At 37.3% G+C, this 17864-nt stretch overlaps 4 protein-coding genes across 8 annotated transcripts in view; 2 read left to right on the forward strand and 2 right to left on the reverse strand.

Moving 5' to 3' along the window:
* LOC113206361 (uncharacterized) overlaps positions 1-1017 on the forward strand; it is a gene marked incomplete at its 5' end in the record, with an annotated part of 12198 nt that extends 11181 nt beyond the window's left edge. Inside the window, 1 exon segment of the mRNA XM_052274493.1 lies at positions 439-1017. Within this exon segment, the coding sequence (XP_052130453.1) occupies positions 439-567 (129 nt within the window).
* A 520-nt stretch (positions 1018-1537) lies between these two features.
* On the reverse strand, positions 1538-8771 carry LOC113206360 (zinc finger protein 501). 3 transcript variants are annotated; one of them, XM_026422415.2, is made up of 10 exons: positions 8579-8771; positions 7667-7715; positions 7245-7575; positions 6821-7114; positions 6446-6739; positions 5914-6011; positions 4447-4553; positions 4228-4362; positions 3914-4135; positions 1538-3824 (listed from the first exon to the last, which is right to left on the reverse strand). In XM_026422415.2, exons 3-10 carry the CDS (start codon positions 7469-7471, stop codon positions 3813-3815), a joined length of 1389 nt encoding a protein of 462 aa, XP_026278200.1. In that variant the 5' UTR covers positions 7472-7575; positions 7667-7715; positions 8579-8771; the 3' UTR covers positions 1538-3812. The 3 variants fall into 3 exon arrangements, with proteins under 3 accessions (XP_026278200.1, XP_026278199.1, XP_052130450.1); XM_026422414.2 differs by lacking the exon at positions 5914-6011 and adding an exon at positions 5687-5862 and having other exon boundaries at positions 8579-8738; XM_052274490.1 differs by lacking the exons at positions 5914-6011; positions 8579-8771 and adding exons at positions 5687-5862; positions 8332-8441.
* A 215-nt stretch (positions 8772-8986) lies between these two features.
* Positions 8987-13697, reverse strand: LOC113206367 (histidine--tRNA ligase). 2 transcript variants are annotated; one of them, XM_026422427.2, is made up of 8 exons: positions 13476-13646; positions 12922-13100; positions 12606-12815; positions 12312-12533; positions 12016-12222; positions 11648-11942; positions 11289-11563; positions 8987-11216 (listed from the first exon to the last, which is right to left on the reverse strand). In XM_026422427.2, exons 2-8 carry the CDS (start codon positions 13060-13062, stop codon positions 10971-10973), a joined length of 1596 nt encoding a protein of 531 aa, XP_026278212.1. In that variant the 5' UTR covers positions 13063-13100; positions 13476-13646; the 3' UTR covers positions 8987-10970. The 2 variants fall into 2 exon arrangements, with proteins under 2 accessions (XP_026278212.1, XP_026278213.1); XM_026422428.2 differs by lacking the exon at positions 12922-13100 and having other exon boundaries at positions 13476-13697.
* A 660-nt stretch (positions 13698-14357) lies between these two features.
* LOC113206369 (RNA-binding protein 1-like) lies at positions 14358-17759 on the forward strand. 2 transcript variants are annotated; one of them, XM_026422430.2, is made up of 5 exons: positions 14358-14525; positions 14812-15025; positions 15109-15201; positions 15843-16348; positions 16949-17104. In XM_026422430.2, the coding sequence occupies exons 2-4, from the start codon at positions 14820-14822 to the stop codon at positions 15883-15885; spliced, it is 342 nt and encodes a 113-aa protein (XP_026278215.1). In that variant the 5' UTR covers positions 14358-14525; positions 14812-14819; the 3' UTR covers positions 15886-16348; positions 16949-17104. The 2 variants fall into 2 exon arrangements, with proteins under 2 accessions (XP_026278215.1, XP_026278214.1); XM_026422429.2 differs by lacking the exon at positions 15843-16348 and having other exon boundaries at positions 16949-17759.
* The last annotated feature ends 105 nt before the right edge of the window (positions 17760-17864 follow it).

Here is a 17864-nt window from a genome sequence, read left to right on the forward strand (position 1 = left end):
GGGAATGAATGTTGGTGCTAGGTGAAAACTTACCTTAAATAGTCTATTCTCTCTTTGTGTAAATGTAACTTGCTGTCTTCTATTTATGGCGTTCATTTTTGTTGGGATGGACTTTGTATTCTTTCCTATCTGATTGTATCAATTACTCCTGCCTTAGACTACAAACTAACAATAATTTCCTTTTAATTGCTACCATAACTGGTAATTATTTGCATGGGTTGTGGTTTAAATCAGCATATGACTGCAAAGCAGATCAAATATTGACAAGTTGGTAAGTTAAACTCACTGAAAAATAAAGACAAATAAAAAATTGCATCTCCATCTGAGAAATTAAAAATTTTAAAATATCTCCCAACTCTAAATATTTTTATGATGTCTATAAATTAAAAGAAGAAATCTCTAAGCAAGTCAATTAATTGTTCTGTTGTTATTGTGCAGATGCGGATGCACCCCCCTGGTGCAGACAACGCAGAACGAAAACATCCATTTGTGCGCAGCAATGACAAAGTTATCAAAGTGAAGTCAACAACACGAAGCAAGAGTCGTCGTACAAAACATCAAAACTAAGAGTTTGGACAGCAACGATGCTCAAAACATTCAATGTTTGATCAATCAAATGTGAAAGTATGTTTATACTGGACATAAATTTTGACCTCAAGGGTTGAACTTGAACCAAACTTGCAGAGAAAGTAAGTTTGAAGATTTCTGCAGTTGGCAGATGCATCTGAACAATGTTGAAAGTGAGAAATTTTTGCCAAAGCCGCAGTGCCTTAGCCATCTGCAGAACAGGTCACCTTTCTCAGCTGGCATTAACTTTGGTGGTCACCCTACACCCATTTGCTTGACTGAAAGAAAGTACACTGGAGACTTGTTTCGACTTCAACTGAGGCATTTGTTAGGGTAACTAACAAGACATTATATCAATATTCTAGACTGTCTATTATTTTTTTTGTACATAACATAGCAAAAATTAAAACCATGATACTAAATAAACATATTTGAAATTTCATGAAATAATTGTTTTTACAAAAAGGTAACATGAAACAAAGAAACTGTGTTGAAGCACTTTACTAGTACAGTCAAAAAATATTTGAAGCAACTAGCAATTGATCCACCATACAGTTAATAAAGTATACATGGGAGGTAATAAATAATTTTAAGTCACAGACCCTAGCTTGAAGAAACCTGCCTCTTCATGGATATTTTTTCATACACATGTACAAAGGAGAGGTTACAACCATGAGATGATGCTCTGCATACTGAGGAACAATAATGTAGACCTTGAAGAAACCTTGAAAGAAAACAATTTGATTAAGTTCACCTCACTGAAGTTAAAGATGTCATAGAATCCGAGAGTAGGAGTGATAAGATGGTTCCTCTGCCACCTATCTAGTAAAAAAATAATAAAAATATCTAGTCTACATACTCATGTCTGGCCCTAAGATGGAAAACGGATGGTTTCCTTAAGATCTAATTTCTACTGAAAAAAGTTAATAGAAAAGAGATCTATAGCTAAGCATTCCATGACAAATACATATAACAAATTCATTTCTTTATTCTTGAAATTCAGTTTTCGTAAGGTAGGACAATATACAGGAAGGAGCTGACAGCTGTCATTGATACAATATTAGTAGTACAACCAGCCTACAAGTGTCCATCACTAAATTCAAATACACATAGCATTAACATAAAATCATTTCTTTAATCTTACTTTTTAAAAACCTGCTTACATATAGATGCCTTCTGTTAAAACAGCATTATTTAGAGATCTCAGTGATGCTTTGTACAATATAAACTGTTCTTTCTCTTTACACCGTCCAAATGGGACAATTACCAACAATTGTTAATATTGCACAGTATTGTTTATACAATTGAATAAATACATATGCCACAAATTTGAAAGCACACACATTGCAAACCACTTATCAATTGCCCTCTGCACACCAAGCTCATGAGTAGATTAAAATTATTACAAAGAAATAAAGCAGTGTGTTCTCTGAGAAAAAATAAGACAAAGATATGATATCCAATTCAAGGTGTCTTACCTATCAAAGACAGTCAACTGCCTTTATTGATAAGACAGATAATTACTTTAAAACGAATAATTGGACTAGCCATCAACAATGGCTTAGCAAACGTGCAAAACAGCAATCAATGGTAAGTTATGATGAAAACTTACACAGAACCCTAGCAAAACACACACAATAAGGAAGACTAAGTTGAGAAGCCTATAATCCTCCAGTAATTCTATTATTGCAACACCACACTCCATGAAGAGTGAAGGCAAAATGAATTAAAAATGTAAACATTATTGATAGACAAGTTATTGTATTTTCTAAGAAACCGTTTCACAAATGTTATAAACTTTAATGATATTCCATAAAAAATTGTTCTAATAATTTAGATAAGTACCTGACAGGATTGCAGGAGAATACTTGTTTGAGTCATCGAATAGAAAAAACATTTTGTAGAATAGTCATAGAATTAGGTGACAACCTGATTGTATGAACCACTGAACCAAAACCAAAGAACTATGGCGCATGGTAATTATTTTAAAAAATGAATCAAAACAAGCTGATAGTAAAACCTCGTTAGTGCGTAACACCCCGTAGTAACGTTAACCGACGTTTTCCGTTACAGAGCAAAGTGAAATTTTACTGAAAGTTTAATTTGTCATTCGTCAGAGCGTAGTCCCGCTTATAAACTAACGATCGAATCGATGAATTTGTACAAACGAGGTTTCACTAGTACCAACAGTTGCCTAAAGGGAAAATAAAATAAGAATCTAGAATGAATCCCATTCAACCCTAAGAGAAGGGACTATGGAAAAACCTCACTAACAAACATTTATAGAAATACATGTGATTGTTCAAGATAAAATTTTAATAATGCAGACAAGTTAAGTCTTTGAAAGTATTCAATACATTTGACAGTAGTTGACAGCTCAGAAACAAAACTGCATTTGGATTGCACCAAAATTATAGGAATAATGCCTCTGTACACTATGAAAATAATGATGGTCTCAAACTAACCAATGTAGGAATGAGTAAAATAAATTATTTAGTGCAAATGCACACAGGACAAACATAATTCACTGAACCTTTGATAAAAACTTAAGCATAGCGAGGTGAATAAATAATAAGACAATAAAAACCTGAAGTAGCACTTATAACATGTGATAAGACATTGCAATACTATCAAAGGCAAGATCTGATGAAATTATTACTCCCAACAAATTTCTGCGAGAGATAAACCACAATTAAGGGAGAGACTTCACAAACCTTGGAATTCACAGTTCAGAATAAGTGGTCAACAATGCCCCAAAGTTGCAGCTAAATTACTTATATATTACTATCTTCTAAACAAATATTCAACATTTGCCACCATTTAAAGTTTTCTGTCAACACAATTACGTAGAAGAATTATTTCTACAATCTTAAGATGCAGTACAATAATTCATTCAAATTGAAATTCCAAGGAACAGCAGACAGTGCTCTCTTGCCCCAATGCCACCAATTAAGTCCCATGGTTACATACTAATCACATTATAATTATGATATCACAGTCCACTGTGACAGTAGCATAGAATGTATAATGTAAGCTGCAAACCAGATTAACGATTCTTGCACAGTTAGCACCCATATCTACAAATGAATAATAATGTCTTTCAGTATTTCAAGCACACCTTTGGCAGTGTACAGAGGGCAAACGCTTTAAGTTCCAGTTTGCAGAAGTATGGCGTACCATAACTATGGCTAACAGTGGAAATTTTGTTTGTTTGCTAAGCATCAAACAATAACTTAATATAACTTCTAGACCTGAACCTGGAAAAGAAACAGAATTTTGTTTAATAAGGCATGTACCATACTAAAATAGGTCCTGGAACATACTTCAGAAGCATTTCTGGACTTACTTCACATTTGTATAATTGTTCCATAACTTGTTGTTCGGGTTGTGGAGGTTGCTCCGCAGGGTTAGGTTGTGCACCATTTGAAGCATTGGTTGTGTTACTAGAACTGTTGGGTGCAGTGCGGCCGTATTTTTCATGAATGGCTCTGTGCCTCTTCAGAGCAAAGCGGTCCGAGAAGGCAACGTCACAGATATCACAACGATGTGGCTTCTCGCCTGTGTGTACCTAAAGGATTCAAAATACAAATAGAGTGCGGAGACAGGGACAACTAGACAACACAGTAATCAAGATAAGTAGTTTAGTGTTCCATTACTTACCTTGTTATGGTTTTTGAGATGAGTTGCTTGATTGAATGAAGAACCACAAACTTCACAACGATAGGGCTTTTCTCCTGTGTGAATACGACGATGATTCCACAAGGTAGAGTGACGGGCAAAGACCTTGTCACAAACCTAAAATGAGAAAAATGGGTTGATATGTGGATACAGAAATAAAGAAATGATATCTGTTTGTTAGGTAGACTGGTCATACAGTACCTCACACTGATATGGGCGTTCTCCGCTGTGGATCCTCTCATGATTTTTAAGATGAGGGCTTTGAGAGAACTGCATGCCACATACACCACATTTGTATGGCTTCTCCCCTAGAAGATCAAAAAAAAGTGAGAATTAGATATTTACAGTAGGAAGTTAATACCTAGCTTACAACTGGGGATGAATGCATGATAATCTATGGTAACTGTTCAAATTTCAATTTAATCAACTACAGGTGTGTACGAAATTTTGAAAATCCTGCTTGCACAACAGACGTCTTGATTTTTATCTATGGTAGCTAGAGGACTTGGCACGAGACATTCCTTAATAAAATAACTAGTGAAATGTAGGATACTTCAATGTAGATAGAAAAAAAAGGTACACGGGAACCTTGTAAGAACAATGAAACCATAAGTTCAATGAAATTGTAACAATTAAATACATTTAGAACTAAGCCAATAAATATTGACAGCCATATGAGGAATCTCTGCTCTCCCTCCTCAGCCTCAGCCAACTCCTCACCTCATAACATTTATTTTGTCTTTAAAGTTATGGGACATTGATCTTTTCCAGTACTGTGACAATTGACATGATTATGTTGCTAAATTGAAACTTAGGTAATTAAAAACTCCAACATGAAACGCAATTTGATCTAGAAATCTTTTGATACTTGAAATTAGTAATAACTTGACAAAATATGCTCCAGAAGATTTCATATAGAAGCAAGGAACTCTAGGGTATTGGAGGATCTGAAGATTGATTACATGACCAACCCAACACTTGAAGGGTGACATGAATGTCTCATTGAATATGAATGTCTTTTTGCTGAAGCCCCTATTGCACCAGTGGGGAAATGCAAGACGTGCAAATTGAAAAAAACAAACAAAAAAACACAAAAAAAACTCAATTTAAATCGAAGATGGGGAAATGAAACCCATTAATGTAGGAAAAAGCAATGGCCTTACAGAATATACTGCTTTAGATAAAACTTTAAACAGTTTTTGTTAATTTCTTTTCTCATCTTTAATCTTTAAGACTTGAACAGAGACTGGTTTTTCTGGTGATGCTTTTTAAAGGACATGTAAAGGCATTAGACTTCTTTCAGGCCTCAAGCAGGATAAGATAGTACCCACGCAAAGCCATCAAAAGAAAAACACATTGACTGAACCTGCACGGGACACTGACTCCATAGAATATAAGCAGAACTATTTTCTATCTAGGGAGTTCGAAAGTGAATCCTTGCCTGTATGAACCCTCCCATGATTCTTGAGGTAGGCGGCTTTGGCGAAGGCCAGGCCACAGATTTCACATTTAAATGGCTTGTCACCAGAATGTAAGCGTTTGTGGCTCCACAGAGATGAGTAGCGACTGAAGGTGCCGTCACACACGTTACAGTGGAATGGTTTGTCCACCGCTTGGCTGCAGGCAGGGAGAAACAGAGGCACACAATGAGAAATATGCAAAATTCACCTGTATGAAGGCGCCTGTGACTCCACAATGAAGAATATCGGGCGAAAGCAGCACCACATGTGTCACACACATGTCGCCTTGGTTTATCACTCGGCACTCTATTAAAAAAACTCAACTTATAAGAATTTCATAAACTAAAAAAACAGAGAATATTTTTTTTGGAAGAAAGAAAAGAGAACAAAAGGGGAGACAAAGCAAAAGATAAGATTGTGCTGACTTGAGTTAAAAAGGTAATCAGCAATACTTTTTGGATCATAACTATATAACACATGAAAGCTTTATATGATTTAGGGTGGTTAAGTTAACATATTCAGTGAGGCATCATCCCAATGTGGTAACACTTTGCTGGTTTTTCCAACCCTTTAGAAGCAATGCCACATTGAGCATGTTACTTAAGAAGTCCTGGAAGTGGTGAAGAAAATGGCATCCAACTCCACAAATCACACCACACTAATAATTTCAAAAAATACCAGTAAACAAAAAGCTAACTATAGTAAACAATAAGACCCCAAAACTTGGTAAATGAACTTACCTCCTCGTCCCACCAACAAATATTATGCCAGAGCCATTACACTTCTGGCACTTAGTAACAGTGGCCATCCCTCTGCGTTTCACAGGGTGATGTCCAGGTTTGACTGTAGTCTCTGCGCCATCTCCACCACTGGGTTCGCTTGTTCCATTGCCAGCAAAATTGGAGTGACCCGCTTCCTGACAATTACCACACTTCACAAATTTCCCCTTTTTCTTGCCTCCACCATGTTGATCACAAGGAATTTCAACACCACATGAAGTACAGCATTTAGGGGTTGAGGGAGCTTTATGCATTCTAAAGAGAAAATTATTTTTCAGTACCAACACATTCTATCCACTTTTAGTCCGGAAAATATTGCAGATGAATAGAACTTACTGAGATTTATGGGCTTTAAGTTCGCCCGGCATACTAAACACTGCTCCACAAATATCACAAGTATGTTGTCTGTCAGGAGTTGCGTTTGTTTGAGCAACAACTTGGGCTTGAGCTTGGACATTCCCAGGTGCAGCTGCAGCAGCTGGAGTTGCATTTGCATTTGCAGTATGAATGCGCTTGTGGTGATTGAGTAACGTGAGATGGCCAAACACCAGTCCACAAACATCACATTTAAAGGTGGCAGTTGAAGCAGCTGCTGCTAATGACATTTGATTGACAAGGGCATAGTTGTAGCTGAAAGATGAAACAAAGTAACAGGTTAGATAGCTCGGTTAACATTTCCCTAGCGAAGGGTCTCTGTTGTTTACCCGTCGTATGGAAAGAAACAGAAAAAAATAGGCGCAGTTTGGAATAAAATTCATACCCAAATGGCTGTGCTACATCAAATCGGTAGCAAGTTTTATCATCGCCTTGACCTTTCTGGATCATGTTAACATTGTAACAGAATGGAAAATCAACAGCATTTCCCTTGTTTTCTTCCTTAGCTTTATCAGCTTGATACATTTGTGGTGCACCACTAGCTTGTTGTTGTTGCTGCTGCTGTTGCTGTTGCTGCTGTTGCTGCTGCTGCTGCATACTTGGATCAAACATCTTGGGGTTTGTTTTGCAGGCAAATGCCTGCTACCAGAAGGGAGTAGATATATTTATATATGAAACCTCCAATAAACTCCTGGTTTACTAGTCTTGACTGTTCTCTAATTTAGGAGAGAAAAGGGATAAAATGAACAAATTAAGCATACTCCAGACATAAAAAATTGTTTCAGCTAAAAGCACATCACTTCTTACCAGATGTAAGCAGAATTCACAGCATGCTGTAGAAAATTTCCACCAATAGCTGGAAATAAAATCAAATTCATGCATTAAAAAAAAAATGCATATAAACACGAAAGATGTAACAGAGACAATTATTTAAAAGTATAATGTATCAGTAATAAATAGTGTTAAGTGCCTGTTTACTAGTCAACCACAACCCCAGAAAATGTTTTAAAAGTAGAATAAGCTCAAGTAACTGAAAAAGTAAAATAAGGAGAAAGAAAGAGCGAATAACTGAACGATAATCATCCAAGAGGGAGCCAAAAGTTCGTGATAATAATAGAGGAAAACAATAAAAACATTGAAAATCTGAAAAACGAAGGCTGTCATCAATTACTATTTTCATGTAATTGTGACAAGCAAAATTTAAGACGCAGAGCAAAAGTTGTGTGTGTTAAAAATAAAATTAGTAGAATATTTTAAGCAAATATAAATTTTAATCAGGCAGAAGAGGCCGAGGAGATATACAAATGGTTCGCCGAAAGTTTTTCCTAACCTACACAAGCAATCGCAACGAGCTGTCCCTTGGCTTGCAAGCTTCGTACGAACGAAGGTGGGGGTATGCTATTTAAGCAGAGCCCGATTAAGCATTTCCCTAAATGTTCGACTACCTGACTACGGCCTAGAATATCTCATACCGACTGGACATTGCAAAGAGGAAGCAAACCAAACAGTTTTGACATTACAGAGCGAAGAGACTAGTTTCTTATGTCACCAAACAATGCGTTAAGCCCAGGGTCAAGCCGAATGGAAAGAGAGGGACCAAACTATTCTGCTGTTACTAGGTCATCAATGGGTGCAGATGTGAATGGGGGCCAATTTCAATACAAAGAACACTGTTTACAAACCAAAAGTGCTTCACTTCTACAAAAAAATCAGCTGTACCTTCAATAAACAAGGTGCAGAAGAGTTTCCACATACGCCTATCTCGCTCTACCGCAGCGTCCGCCATTCCGCCATTGAAAACACGGTGCATTCTTCTCTCTCTTCAACGTCGCCAAAGCGTTAGTGCTGCCAACTGTTATTCCTTAACTATTGGAAAGTTTTAAGTTGTGACTGCAATTCCTGAATTTTTTCACGAAACTAGAATCATCGCAAAGGAATAAAATGCCTTAAGCTGTGTCTCATGTTGATAATTTCTGGAAGAATCTGCTTGCTTCAAGTACGTCTTATTTGTTCGGACTCTCAATCGCAGTCCAGTTTACCGTTCTGTATCCGTATCCGCCTGACTGCTAATATCCGGCATTGCGTGGCGCGGGATGGGGTATTTAAAATACAACAACTACTCGGGACTCGGCGTCTTTAAAGTAAAAATTATTTTATTGATTTTACTCAGCGACACAAACAAAAAAGGACGGTGGTCCTCTTGCAGTGTTACAGATATCTGGCTTTAATTATTGATATGAAAGGTGAAAAAGTAAAGATACAAACTTTCACTTGGCCCACTTCCACATAGAGCAGTCAGCACCCTCATTAATGTCAAATACAAATAGTACTGTTATAATAGTAATAAAACAAATTGACACATGGATTGCTACCACCAAAATTTCATCACCTTCAAATTGATTGAATTGTCAAATATCCAGGATCACCAACAACCCTAGCCCCAAGCTAAACCAACAGTGCAAAAACGTAACAGACATAAACAATTAAGCGTAAGTGCTTGCTATTTACTTAAAAAGGAGGTACACTTGTTGGAACACTATTTTATTCTAGCACCATTTGGTATGCCACCCCATGTGGAGGTTACAAATAGGATTATATTTCAGTACTCAGTTCTTGTGACCTCCCACCTTCCACCACATCAGCACTTTAACTACGAACTGGAAGACTATCACATTGCAAAGAACTGGTTCAACAGGTGTTGATCTTCCTAGTCAACCAACACTTTACCAACAGATCATTAAGGAATCTGTGCTGACACCATGATGCTAGGTGATACAGCACCAAAGGTTTATTTGAGAATGAACCTCTTCACAAAGGAGGAAAATTGAGTGTGTGCAATGTCATCTTCCAAAGTGCATTTTAGTAATGCTGTTTATTAATAATTAATAAGATGTCTTATACATACACCCTAAGAGAACATAAATTAAAGGAACATTGTCACAAGTTATGATACACAATACATACAAATCCTACTCAGATAGGAGCCAAACCTCCTTCCACCATTCCAAGAAGTTTTCATACCCTCATCACTAGATTATCATGTTTGACGTAAAACACATATACATAACTGATCAGAAATACTTCCCAGAAAATATCCTTCAGCAAGCACTGCTAAATTTGTTTTGTTCAAGGCATCAATTTGTTGACAGCAAAATAAGACAATATAAATAGTTTATAATTTTACGGTAACATTAATATTTGTTGGTATGAAAATATCCAAGGGGATTACTTTTGACACAGCATGAAATTTGAATTCTGTTGATGCAAGTAAAAAATCCAAAATACTGTTAACTCCCTTCCCTACACAGCTCAAGATCACAGCTCTGAATAGTTAAATAGGAATAAGATATTGCTTAGAGTAGGGCATTAAAAAGTTCTTATCCTTTTTACCTTGGCATAATAGAAATAATTTGCAAGCATTTACAACTATAATTCATAGATACATCCACCTCCTACATACAATATAACGGTAGAAATTCATTTGGATTTTTAATTATAACATAAAAATAACCTGATTCAAAGAGAAAAAAAAATTAAGTACTTCAACCAAAATAATAGAAAGAAGGCATGATCATCAAATATACAGGTTTAAAAGGGGGAAAAGCAGAGGTAGTATGGGTCCTTTGGCTAGAGTTGCTCTTTGGTGCAAAAATCAAATCTTAGTGAAATGGGCTCTGGAAACAATATATGGGCATTTCCTTCTCTGTTTTAACCTACTTTATATACTTGAGATAATGTAAGGGTATGTAGCAGCATAGTTCCACAATATAAAATACTTATAAATTAAAAAGGTCAAACAAAACCTGCAGTTGGAAAAAGATTGATAGAGTAATAAAATTCTCAGAGGAAAAAATTTGTTAGAGGTGAAAAGAGATGATTAAACAGAATGCACAGTTTCAAAGAGAGCTGGAATCAAAGTTTGTAAAAGCGAAATTTCTTACATTTTGTCAAGGGATGAAGAAAAAGAGCTCCTTCAATGTATTTTCCAAAGTCATTTAGTTATCAATTTCAAATCAGTCTTTCCCAAGTACATTTTGTGCAGACACAAAGAAATGCATAAGCTCTCACAGATCTGAAGTCAGATTTTGCACAAACTTCCATTTTCTATGGATCAAGGTAGTCCATTAGCAGGAAGAATGGGATATGATGCCTTGTTGTTTGCAAGCCACGAGCGAATTTCCTCAGCCAACTTTTCTCTAGGTACTTCCATTTCCTTACGTGTAGCAACTTCCCGCAGTTTCACGACACCACGGGCCAATTCTGATTCACCTATGATTATAGTCAAAGGTATGCCAGATTCTTCACAGTACTGGAGCTGAGCCAACAGCTTGGGGTTATTTTTGTAAGAATGTTCAACCTACAACACCATAAATCATAAACATCTCCAAAAATGAAAAGAGAATGATTCAAATGAAGGAAAATTAGTTACCTTCAGACCAGCCTCCCATAAATCACAACAGATTTTCATTCTCTCTTCCACCAAATTCTTCTGGGCAACTGCAACATAAGCCTCTACCTCAGTGGTACGTTGCTTGAATCCTGTGGCAGTGTTTTTAGCCTCCATCACGCTGAAGAGACGCTCCACACCAAGACTGACACCCACACAAGGAACAGCACGATTCTTGGGGTCAAACATTCCAACTAAGTTGTCATAACGACCACCTCCAGCAACACTTCCAACCCCAACATCAGAGGAACCATCCCCTAAAACAACATAAATGAAGAATACTTAGCAAATGAGGAATATTAAAACATTGCTAAAAAGGTAAGGTGGAATTAAAAACTTACCAAGTAAAACAGCTTCATATATGACGCCAGTATAATAATCCAAACCCCTAGCAAGGCTCAAGTCAAAGGAGGTGACACTGTCAACATTATAAAGCTTGGCATACTTCATAAATAACTTCATGGACTCAAGACCAGACTGAGCAGCTTTAGATGATTTTAGTTTGGGGTCTGCTAAGAGTTGTTCCACTAACTCCAAACCTCCACTCAGTCTGACATATTCTCCTATACGATCTGCAGCAGCTGGATCAAGCTGCTTTTCATTTATCATTTCAGTACGAACTTCATCCCATGGAGACTATAAAAAAAAACCCTCAGTAATCAACTTGATATTTAAAAGGATAATATAAGACAGTTAGATTGTTTTTCACCTTGTCCAGTTTGTCCACAGAAGAGCATATGGTGCGGAATTTATCACTGGGTACACCACACGCTTCAAACATACCATCAAGTATTTGACGGTGGTTAACTTTGATTTTGTAAGAACCCAACTGCATGTCATTTAAAATTTCTGATACAATTCGAACGCATTCAACATCTGGCAACATGGCATCATACTGGCCAGCAATATCAAAATCCTTCAAAATAGAAAAACTTTGTCAATACGGAAAAAATTGGGGTTTAATATCAGAATGTTGCTCTCTTCTGAGATCACTTTACTACTTACACATTGGAGAAACTCACGAAACCTTCCTCTTGTCATCGCAGGATTATCTCTGCGATACACTTTAGCTATGTGGTAACGTTTAATGTTAGTTATCTTATTCATAGCTAAATAACGAGCAAAAGGAACAGTCAAATCATAACGAAGAGATAAAAGTTCTCCTCCTTGATCAGCAAGATCATAAATCAGTTTTGAATCTTCTCCATACTTCCCCGTAAGAACTTCCTGATATGACAGAAATCAGAATTAGGGAACATCATTTAGCACATTGAACCTCTGCTTGAGTGCAAGTATTACCTTCAGCTCAAAAATAGGAGTGTCTATAGTTTCAGCACCATGGCGTTTGAATACATCAACAATTTTAGAGAGTACTTGTTGACGTAATGCCATCTGTTGTGGTTGATAATCTCTAGTACCCTTGGGGGTTTTGAGGGTGAACTTGTGAGGTCCATCATCGGATGTTATTTTAGCTTTTAAGGCCAGAAGCTTAGCAACCTCCTCATCAATCTGCAAAACAATGGACAAAACTGTAATGTATATTTAATTTTAAAGCAAAACACTCCTAGCTAAAGCAACTGCAGTTAATGTCCCATATTAAGAACCTGCAACCAACCTGACAAACAGTGAGAGTTGAATATGAACAATGTGCACGAAAGGAACGACTACTTCCGACCCATGTCCCAAAGGAAACACAATGGCGAGTCAAATTAACAAGTCGCATTATTAAAAGATGATAGTCCAGAAGCACAACCATGGGAATAAAAAGAAGAAAATGCACGCCCCTCAATACATCTGAAGACCACAGAGAAAAACAAAGTCTTTGGCAACGCACAATTATATGTAACTAAACAGCTTGCCTGACAGTTTAAAAATAACTTCAACTTTGGCTAAAATGAATGTGGAACAGAAAAAGATGCGGAGAAAGATCACAATGTATGGGAACTGGAAGTAAATCCATCCTAGGTTATAGCTTTAGAAAAGTAACATATTTTTCAGAAAGTTTGCACACATTTTCAACGATGTCAGAGCTGAACCAATCAGTTATTGGGCACAAACTGAAGGGAAAGCAATCGACAAACACTCAAAGTGTCATGAACTAGATGATGCAATATTGTATTAAATTCCTAGAAGCTGCTGCTAAACCAACTGAGCTTCAATAACTATTACCTTTTCTTTGGGCGCTTTTGCCACTTTCAGCTGACGAACAACATCACCTTGTTCCTTGATTTGATCTTGCACACTCGTTTTCACCGTGTCACCCATTGTCTCTCACAAAATAACAACAATATATCCTTTCCAAACTACCCTATCAGGCGCACATGGGCATGTGCATAGAAACAGTTTTGCTCAGGTGGCTGCTGGCGCTGGCTGGCTGACCGTGCTCTAGTTTCTAGTTGCGTTAACCTTCTCAGAAAATGGGCAGGATTGCCAACAGCTTTAAAAGCAATGGCTGATATCAGAAATCTTTCAAGCGGTAGAGAACTCACAAATCACAATGACATTGAAATTTTGATTCTATTTTATGACGATGAATCTTGCTCTATGGCAGTTATCTCATACATAAGACTTTTACCTATTTCATGTTTAAATTATAGGTTGTTAAAACAGACCAGGAAACGAAACAGAATGACAGAAAGGCCAACAGGCCAAAAGTGAACAAGGTCACTCCAGGTTCACAAGTGCGTTCCTTGTTCCTTGCTCGGCGCTAAACTTTTTTTCCTGTTAAGCTAAACTATTTTTCGCAGTAGACCATCAGATGCTCGTTCGTAATGTACATAAAGTACATCAAGAGATTAACGAGCATGAGAGCAGCACAAAACTTCGTGAACTAGTGACGACAAATGACGACGAAAAACAGTGCAAAACAGTGATGGTGATCCTGTTTTTCAAAAAGATAAAAATAAAGTTGGTCTACAAACCTACACTTGCAATAACAATTCACACTAAAAGGTTGATGACTTTTGACGATTTGAATCTGGTGGCGCGCTCTTCTCATCCTCCATCCTCCTTCGGCTCGGCTGCTCGGCTTCGGGGAGCTTCGGGGGTTCCTTCGGCTTTGAGACCGACCATCCGCCATATTGATTTAATCTGATGTGAAGTAGTAGAGTTCAGTTTTGTGGCTACAGTTTTTCTCTGCGTCAAATCGGGAGAAAACGTCAACGCTACGAGTACGAAGAGAAGTGTTTCGGACTTACAGATCCCTTCTTGTAATCCAAGGTAACATTTCACAATTTATGTGTTGTAAGACCTATGTTCTGGCTTTTCGGCGACGCCTCTGTCGGTTGTAGGCTCTTCCGTCTGAATGCATTCGGCTATCTTTTTTACTAACGGTATATTCGGAATAGTTAATAATTTATGTTTAATTTACTTAAACGCCAGAGGAAAATAATTCACATCTACATCCATACTTTGATGGCACTTATGTGTCCTTACTTTCAGCGAAATCCTAACCCTATTTTCTTGTATAGTTTTTCAAACTCTGTGTTCGATATTGTTATTCCAGACCTCACGATGTCTCATCGAGATTGGGATCTTAGCTGCAAAGTCTATGTAGGGAACCTGGGAAGCAGCGCTTCTAAACATGAACTGGAGTCTGCCTTTACCAAGTATGGACCTCTGCGGAATGTGTGGGTAGCCAGGAACCCCCCTGGTTTTGCTTTCATTGAGTTCGAAGACCCAAGAGATGCGGAGGATGCTGTTAGAGGACTGGATGGAACGTAAGTTATTTTCACATTATTTTTGATTTTTGTATTAAGTTCTCGTCAGACCCTTTAATCATTCTCTTCTTTACACTTCACAGAAGAATGTGTGGTACCCGTGTGAGGGTGGAGATGTCAAATGGTAGGAGTCGCAGTCGTGGAGGAGCTGGTGGTGGCAGCAGGCGTGCTGGCAGGTATGAATTACACAGTTATCCTTTCAGAAAGCAATATCAAGGAAACAAATTTCAAATCAAACAAATTTGGTGGGGGTTTGTTAAATTGTTTTCTACATTGTCAGCTTTTTTTAAAAGTCATTTCTGCATTTCAATTTCATTTTGAGGAACATTACTGAATTATTGTTTTAACTTTTTCCAATTATCAATCATCAATCATATTTCTCTTCCTTTAAGAAAAATTTCTATGTAGGGCATGCCTTTTATTTGCTTCAATTTCATAAACATCTATAAAATTTGTTGGTTTTAGAATTTTATTGGCTATTGACAGAAATGATAAATATTTGAATTATGTTCAGTGCTTCAGCTAAATCTTAAGATCATCACTGTTCAATGATTTTTCACTGTCAATGATATTTCCCAGTCAAAGTCAGTTTTGCCATCATGTACATTTGTGTCATGCTATGATTAATTTTATTGAAAGACACAAATGTATCTAGCCCCATGTCCCATACTTTAAACTATTCTTTAAAGTATCAAATTTTCTCATTCTAAAGTTGTTTCTGAGTAGTTTTTGTTACTTTTTCGTTTACATTTGTATGACTGTTTATAATAAGTCCACGCACATTTTGAGTTTTAAATGAAATATGGCGGGTTTCCAGGGCATTACCATCAGACATCTCCCTGTTATTGCTACCGACATGACATCCCACGCCGCAACACTCCGGTTGCTGTCAGCAGTTCGCTACACTTCACTCCACTTTGGACTCTGATACGTGTTTTGGGGTTGGGCTATGAAAAAATACACACACCTTTAATTGGGTGAATTTGCAAGATGAATTGCCATGGAAAATGAATAGTCTACTCGTGGATGAGCAGTACTTCATTTAAGGCCCAACCCCAGGCACAATTCAGTGGTGTAGACCACGAGTCACGACTGTCCTTCGGTCCACCTGTTCTTCGTTCTTCCCTCCATCGGAAAGAGTCGACTAAACCATCGCTGCGGCATCTCCACAACTACTCATCCTCCCCCGCGCCCGCCCGCCACTCGCCCGCCCGTCAGTCCATCTGCCTATTCAACTATTACTGCCCCAGCGCACCCGCGCGCCTCGCCCCCGCACGCTCCACCTCGCCACGCACGCTCTCTCTTCGCTGGCAAACGAGTCTGGTATTATGATAAGTGATGGTCTAATTGTAGCTTGTGTCATTTTGAGTGTTGTGCTTGACATTCACAAATTCCTTATGTATTGCATCAGTCATCAATTGGTGGTTGTTGCTCTGCATACTCTATGTGCAATGTTTTGCAAAATCAGCACTATTTCAAATAATACAAGTTGCAGTGGTGGGAAAATAGACGTGTGATTTCTCCTTTTGTAGAACCTCACCCTCTGTGAGAATTTATATATCGCTGGGGCAAGATAATTCTGGAACATGCAGTCTTATCTTTTTCTTCTAGGTTGGTGAGATCTCATTGAAATATCAATTTAGCTGCATCATTCCTCTTATTGTAAATTCCTTAATTCAAAAGTTTTCACCTTTTCTTTCTCTCAACTTAAGATATCTTGGTTCAGATTTTCCTCCCAACTTTTTCCACAGATGTATTGAAATCTGAAGCCCATGGCTGTTGCATACGGTCAATGAGAACAATTTTCTTTTCTTGCCTCTTTTGAAACCCCTGATGAGATCCCCTTAGGTTTAAAAGTGTTAGTGGTGAATGAATTTTGGCTGTTGGTTCCTTCCAGTGTTCTAACAGGGCTTTGTTTTCCAGGTCACGATCACGCTCTCCTCGTCGCCGCTCTCTTAGCCGGTCACGTTCCCGAAGCCGCTCCCGCCGGTCACGCTCAGGCTCTCGTGACCGCAGATACTGATAATACAGAATCAAATGGTGAATTGTTTGGGATTTTTGCAAAATTATTGATTCAAAGGGAAAAGAAAGAAAAATTGAGGCTCTTTAAGAACTTTGGAGTAAGCGTTCTCTTTTGTGCTGATCAATCTTAAATAATGCACCATATGTAATTTGATTCTTACAGATACTTAGTTTTAAGTCTTATCTTTATTCAATTTTAACTAAATGAGTGTAAATTTTTTCCATTGCATTATTGTTATGGCTATCATTCCTCTGTATTGTTGAAAACAATATCATGTATGTTGGCTCATGTTTCTTTTTAATTAGTAAGTGTCTGTACCAGTATTCTAAGCTTGGATTGCTTGTTTATCTTGTGACTCAAGTGCTAACTGTAAGATTAGCATCAAATAAGATACCTGTTAAATTTTATCCAAGTAACATTGACAAACTTGATGACTGCTTTTTAGACATTAATAACAGAGCACAATGTCATTAAATCATATACATGTCATTGTAGAGTTAAGTAGTTGATTCTCATATTTATTATTAGATATCATGTTTCTTTATCAAACAAATACATTCACGTGATCAAAGCTTTCGAATTTTGAGGGTTTTAGAACTATTTATGTTTGTCTTCACTTACATTTTTGTGTTGTACACTTTGTGTTTAACTTGTTCAGGGCTTGAATATTACTGTCATTAAATTAAATCACAACTTGACTTATCACAATAAGTTTTACTTTTATTTCCCCCTTTCCTTTAATAACAACTTCTTACTAATCTGGAACATTGAATGTGCACCTCAAATTACAACAGAAAGGTGACAATAAGTTCAATT

The sequence above is a fragment of the Frankliniella occidentalis genome, unplaced genomic scaffold (assembly GCF_000697945.3).
Source record: "Frankliniella occidentalis isolate FOCC.00 unplaced genomic scaffold, Focc_3.1 Scaffold398, whole genome shotgun sequence".
NCBI classification, from domain to species: domain Eukaryota; kingdom Metazoa; phylum Arthropoda; class Insecta; order Thysanoptera; family Thripidae; genus Frankliniella; species Frankliniella occidentalis.

What these genes read in the sequence shown, in the direction of transcription:
- LOC113206360 (XM_026422414.2), bottom strand. Translation starts at nt 7,471, where the DNA reads ATGTTTGATCCAAGTATGCAGCAGCAGCAGCAACAGCAGCAACAGCAA. An exon ending in AACGCCCATATCAGTGTGAG is followed by an intron (nt 4,363 to 4,446) that starts GTACTGTATGAC and finishes TTCTCATTTTAG; the next exon opens with GTTTGTGACAAGGTCTTTGC. An exon ending in ATCTCAAAAACCATAACAAG is followed by an intron (nt 4,136 to 4,227) that starts GTAAGTAATGGA and finishes TGAATCCTTTAG; the next exon opens with GTACACACAGGCGAGAAGCC.
- LOC113206367 (XM_026422427.2), bottom strand. Translation starts at nt 13,062, where the DNA reads ATGGTTGTGCTTCTGGACTATCATCTTTTAATAATGCGACTTGTTAAT. An exon ending in CTGTGGACAAACTGGACAAG is followed by an intron (nt 11,943 to 12,015) that starts GTGAAAAACAAT and finishes TTTTTTTTATAG; the next exon opens with TCTCCATGGGATGAAGTTCG. An exon ending in TATGGGAGGCTGGTCTGAAG is followed by an intron (nt 11,217 to 11,288) that starts GTAACTAATTTT and finishes ATGGTGTTGTAG; the next exon opens with GTTGAACATTCTTACAAAAA.
- LOC113206369 (XM_026422429.2), top strand. Translation starts at nt 14,820, where the DNA reads ATGTCTCATCGAGATTGGGATCTTAGCTGCAAAGTCTATGTAGGGAAC. An exon ending in GTTAGAGGACTGGATGGAAC is followed by an intron (nt 15,026 to 15,108) that starts GTAAGTTATTTT and finishes TACACTTCACAG; the next exon opens with AAGAATGTGTGGTACCCGTG. An exon ending in GGCAGCAGGCGTGCTGGCAG is followed by an intron (nt 15,202 to 16,948) that starts GTATGAATTACA and finishes TTTGTTTTCCAG; the next exon opens with GTCACGATCACGCTCTCCTC.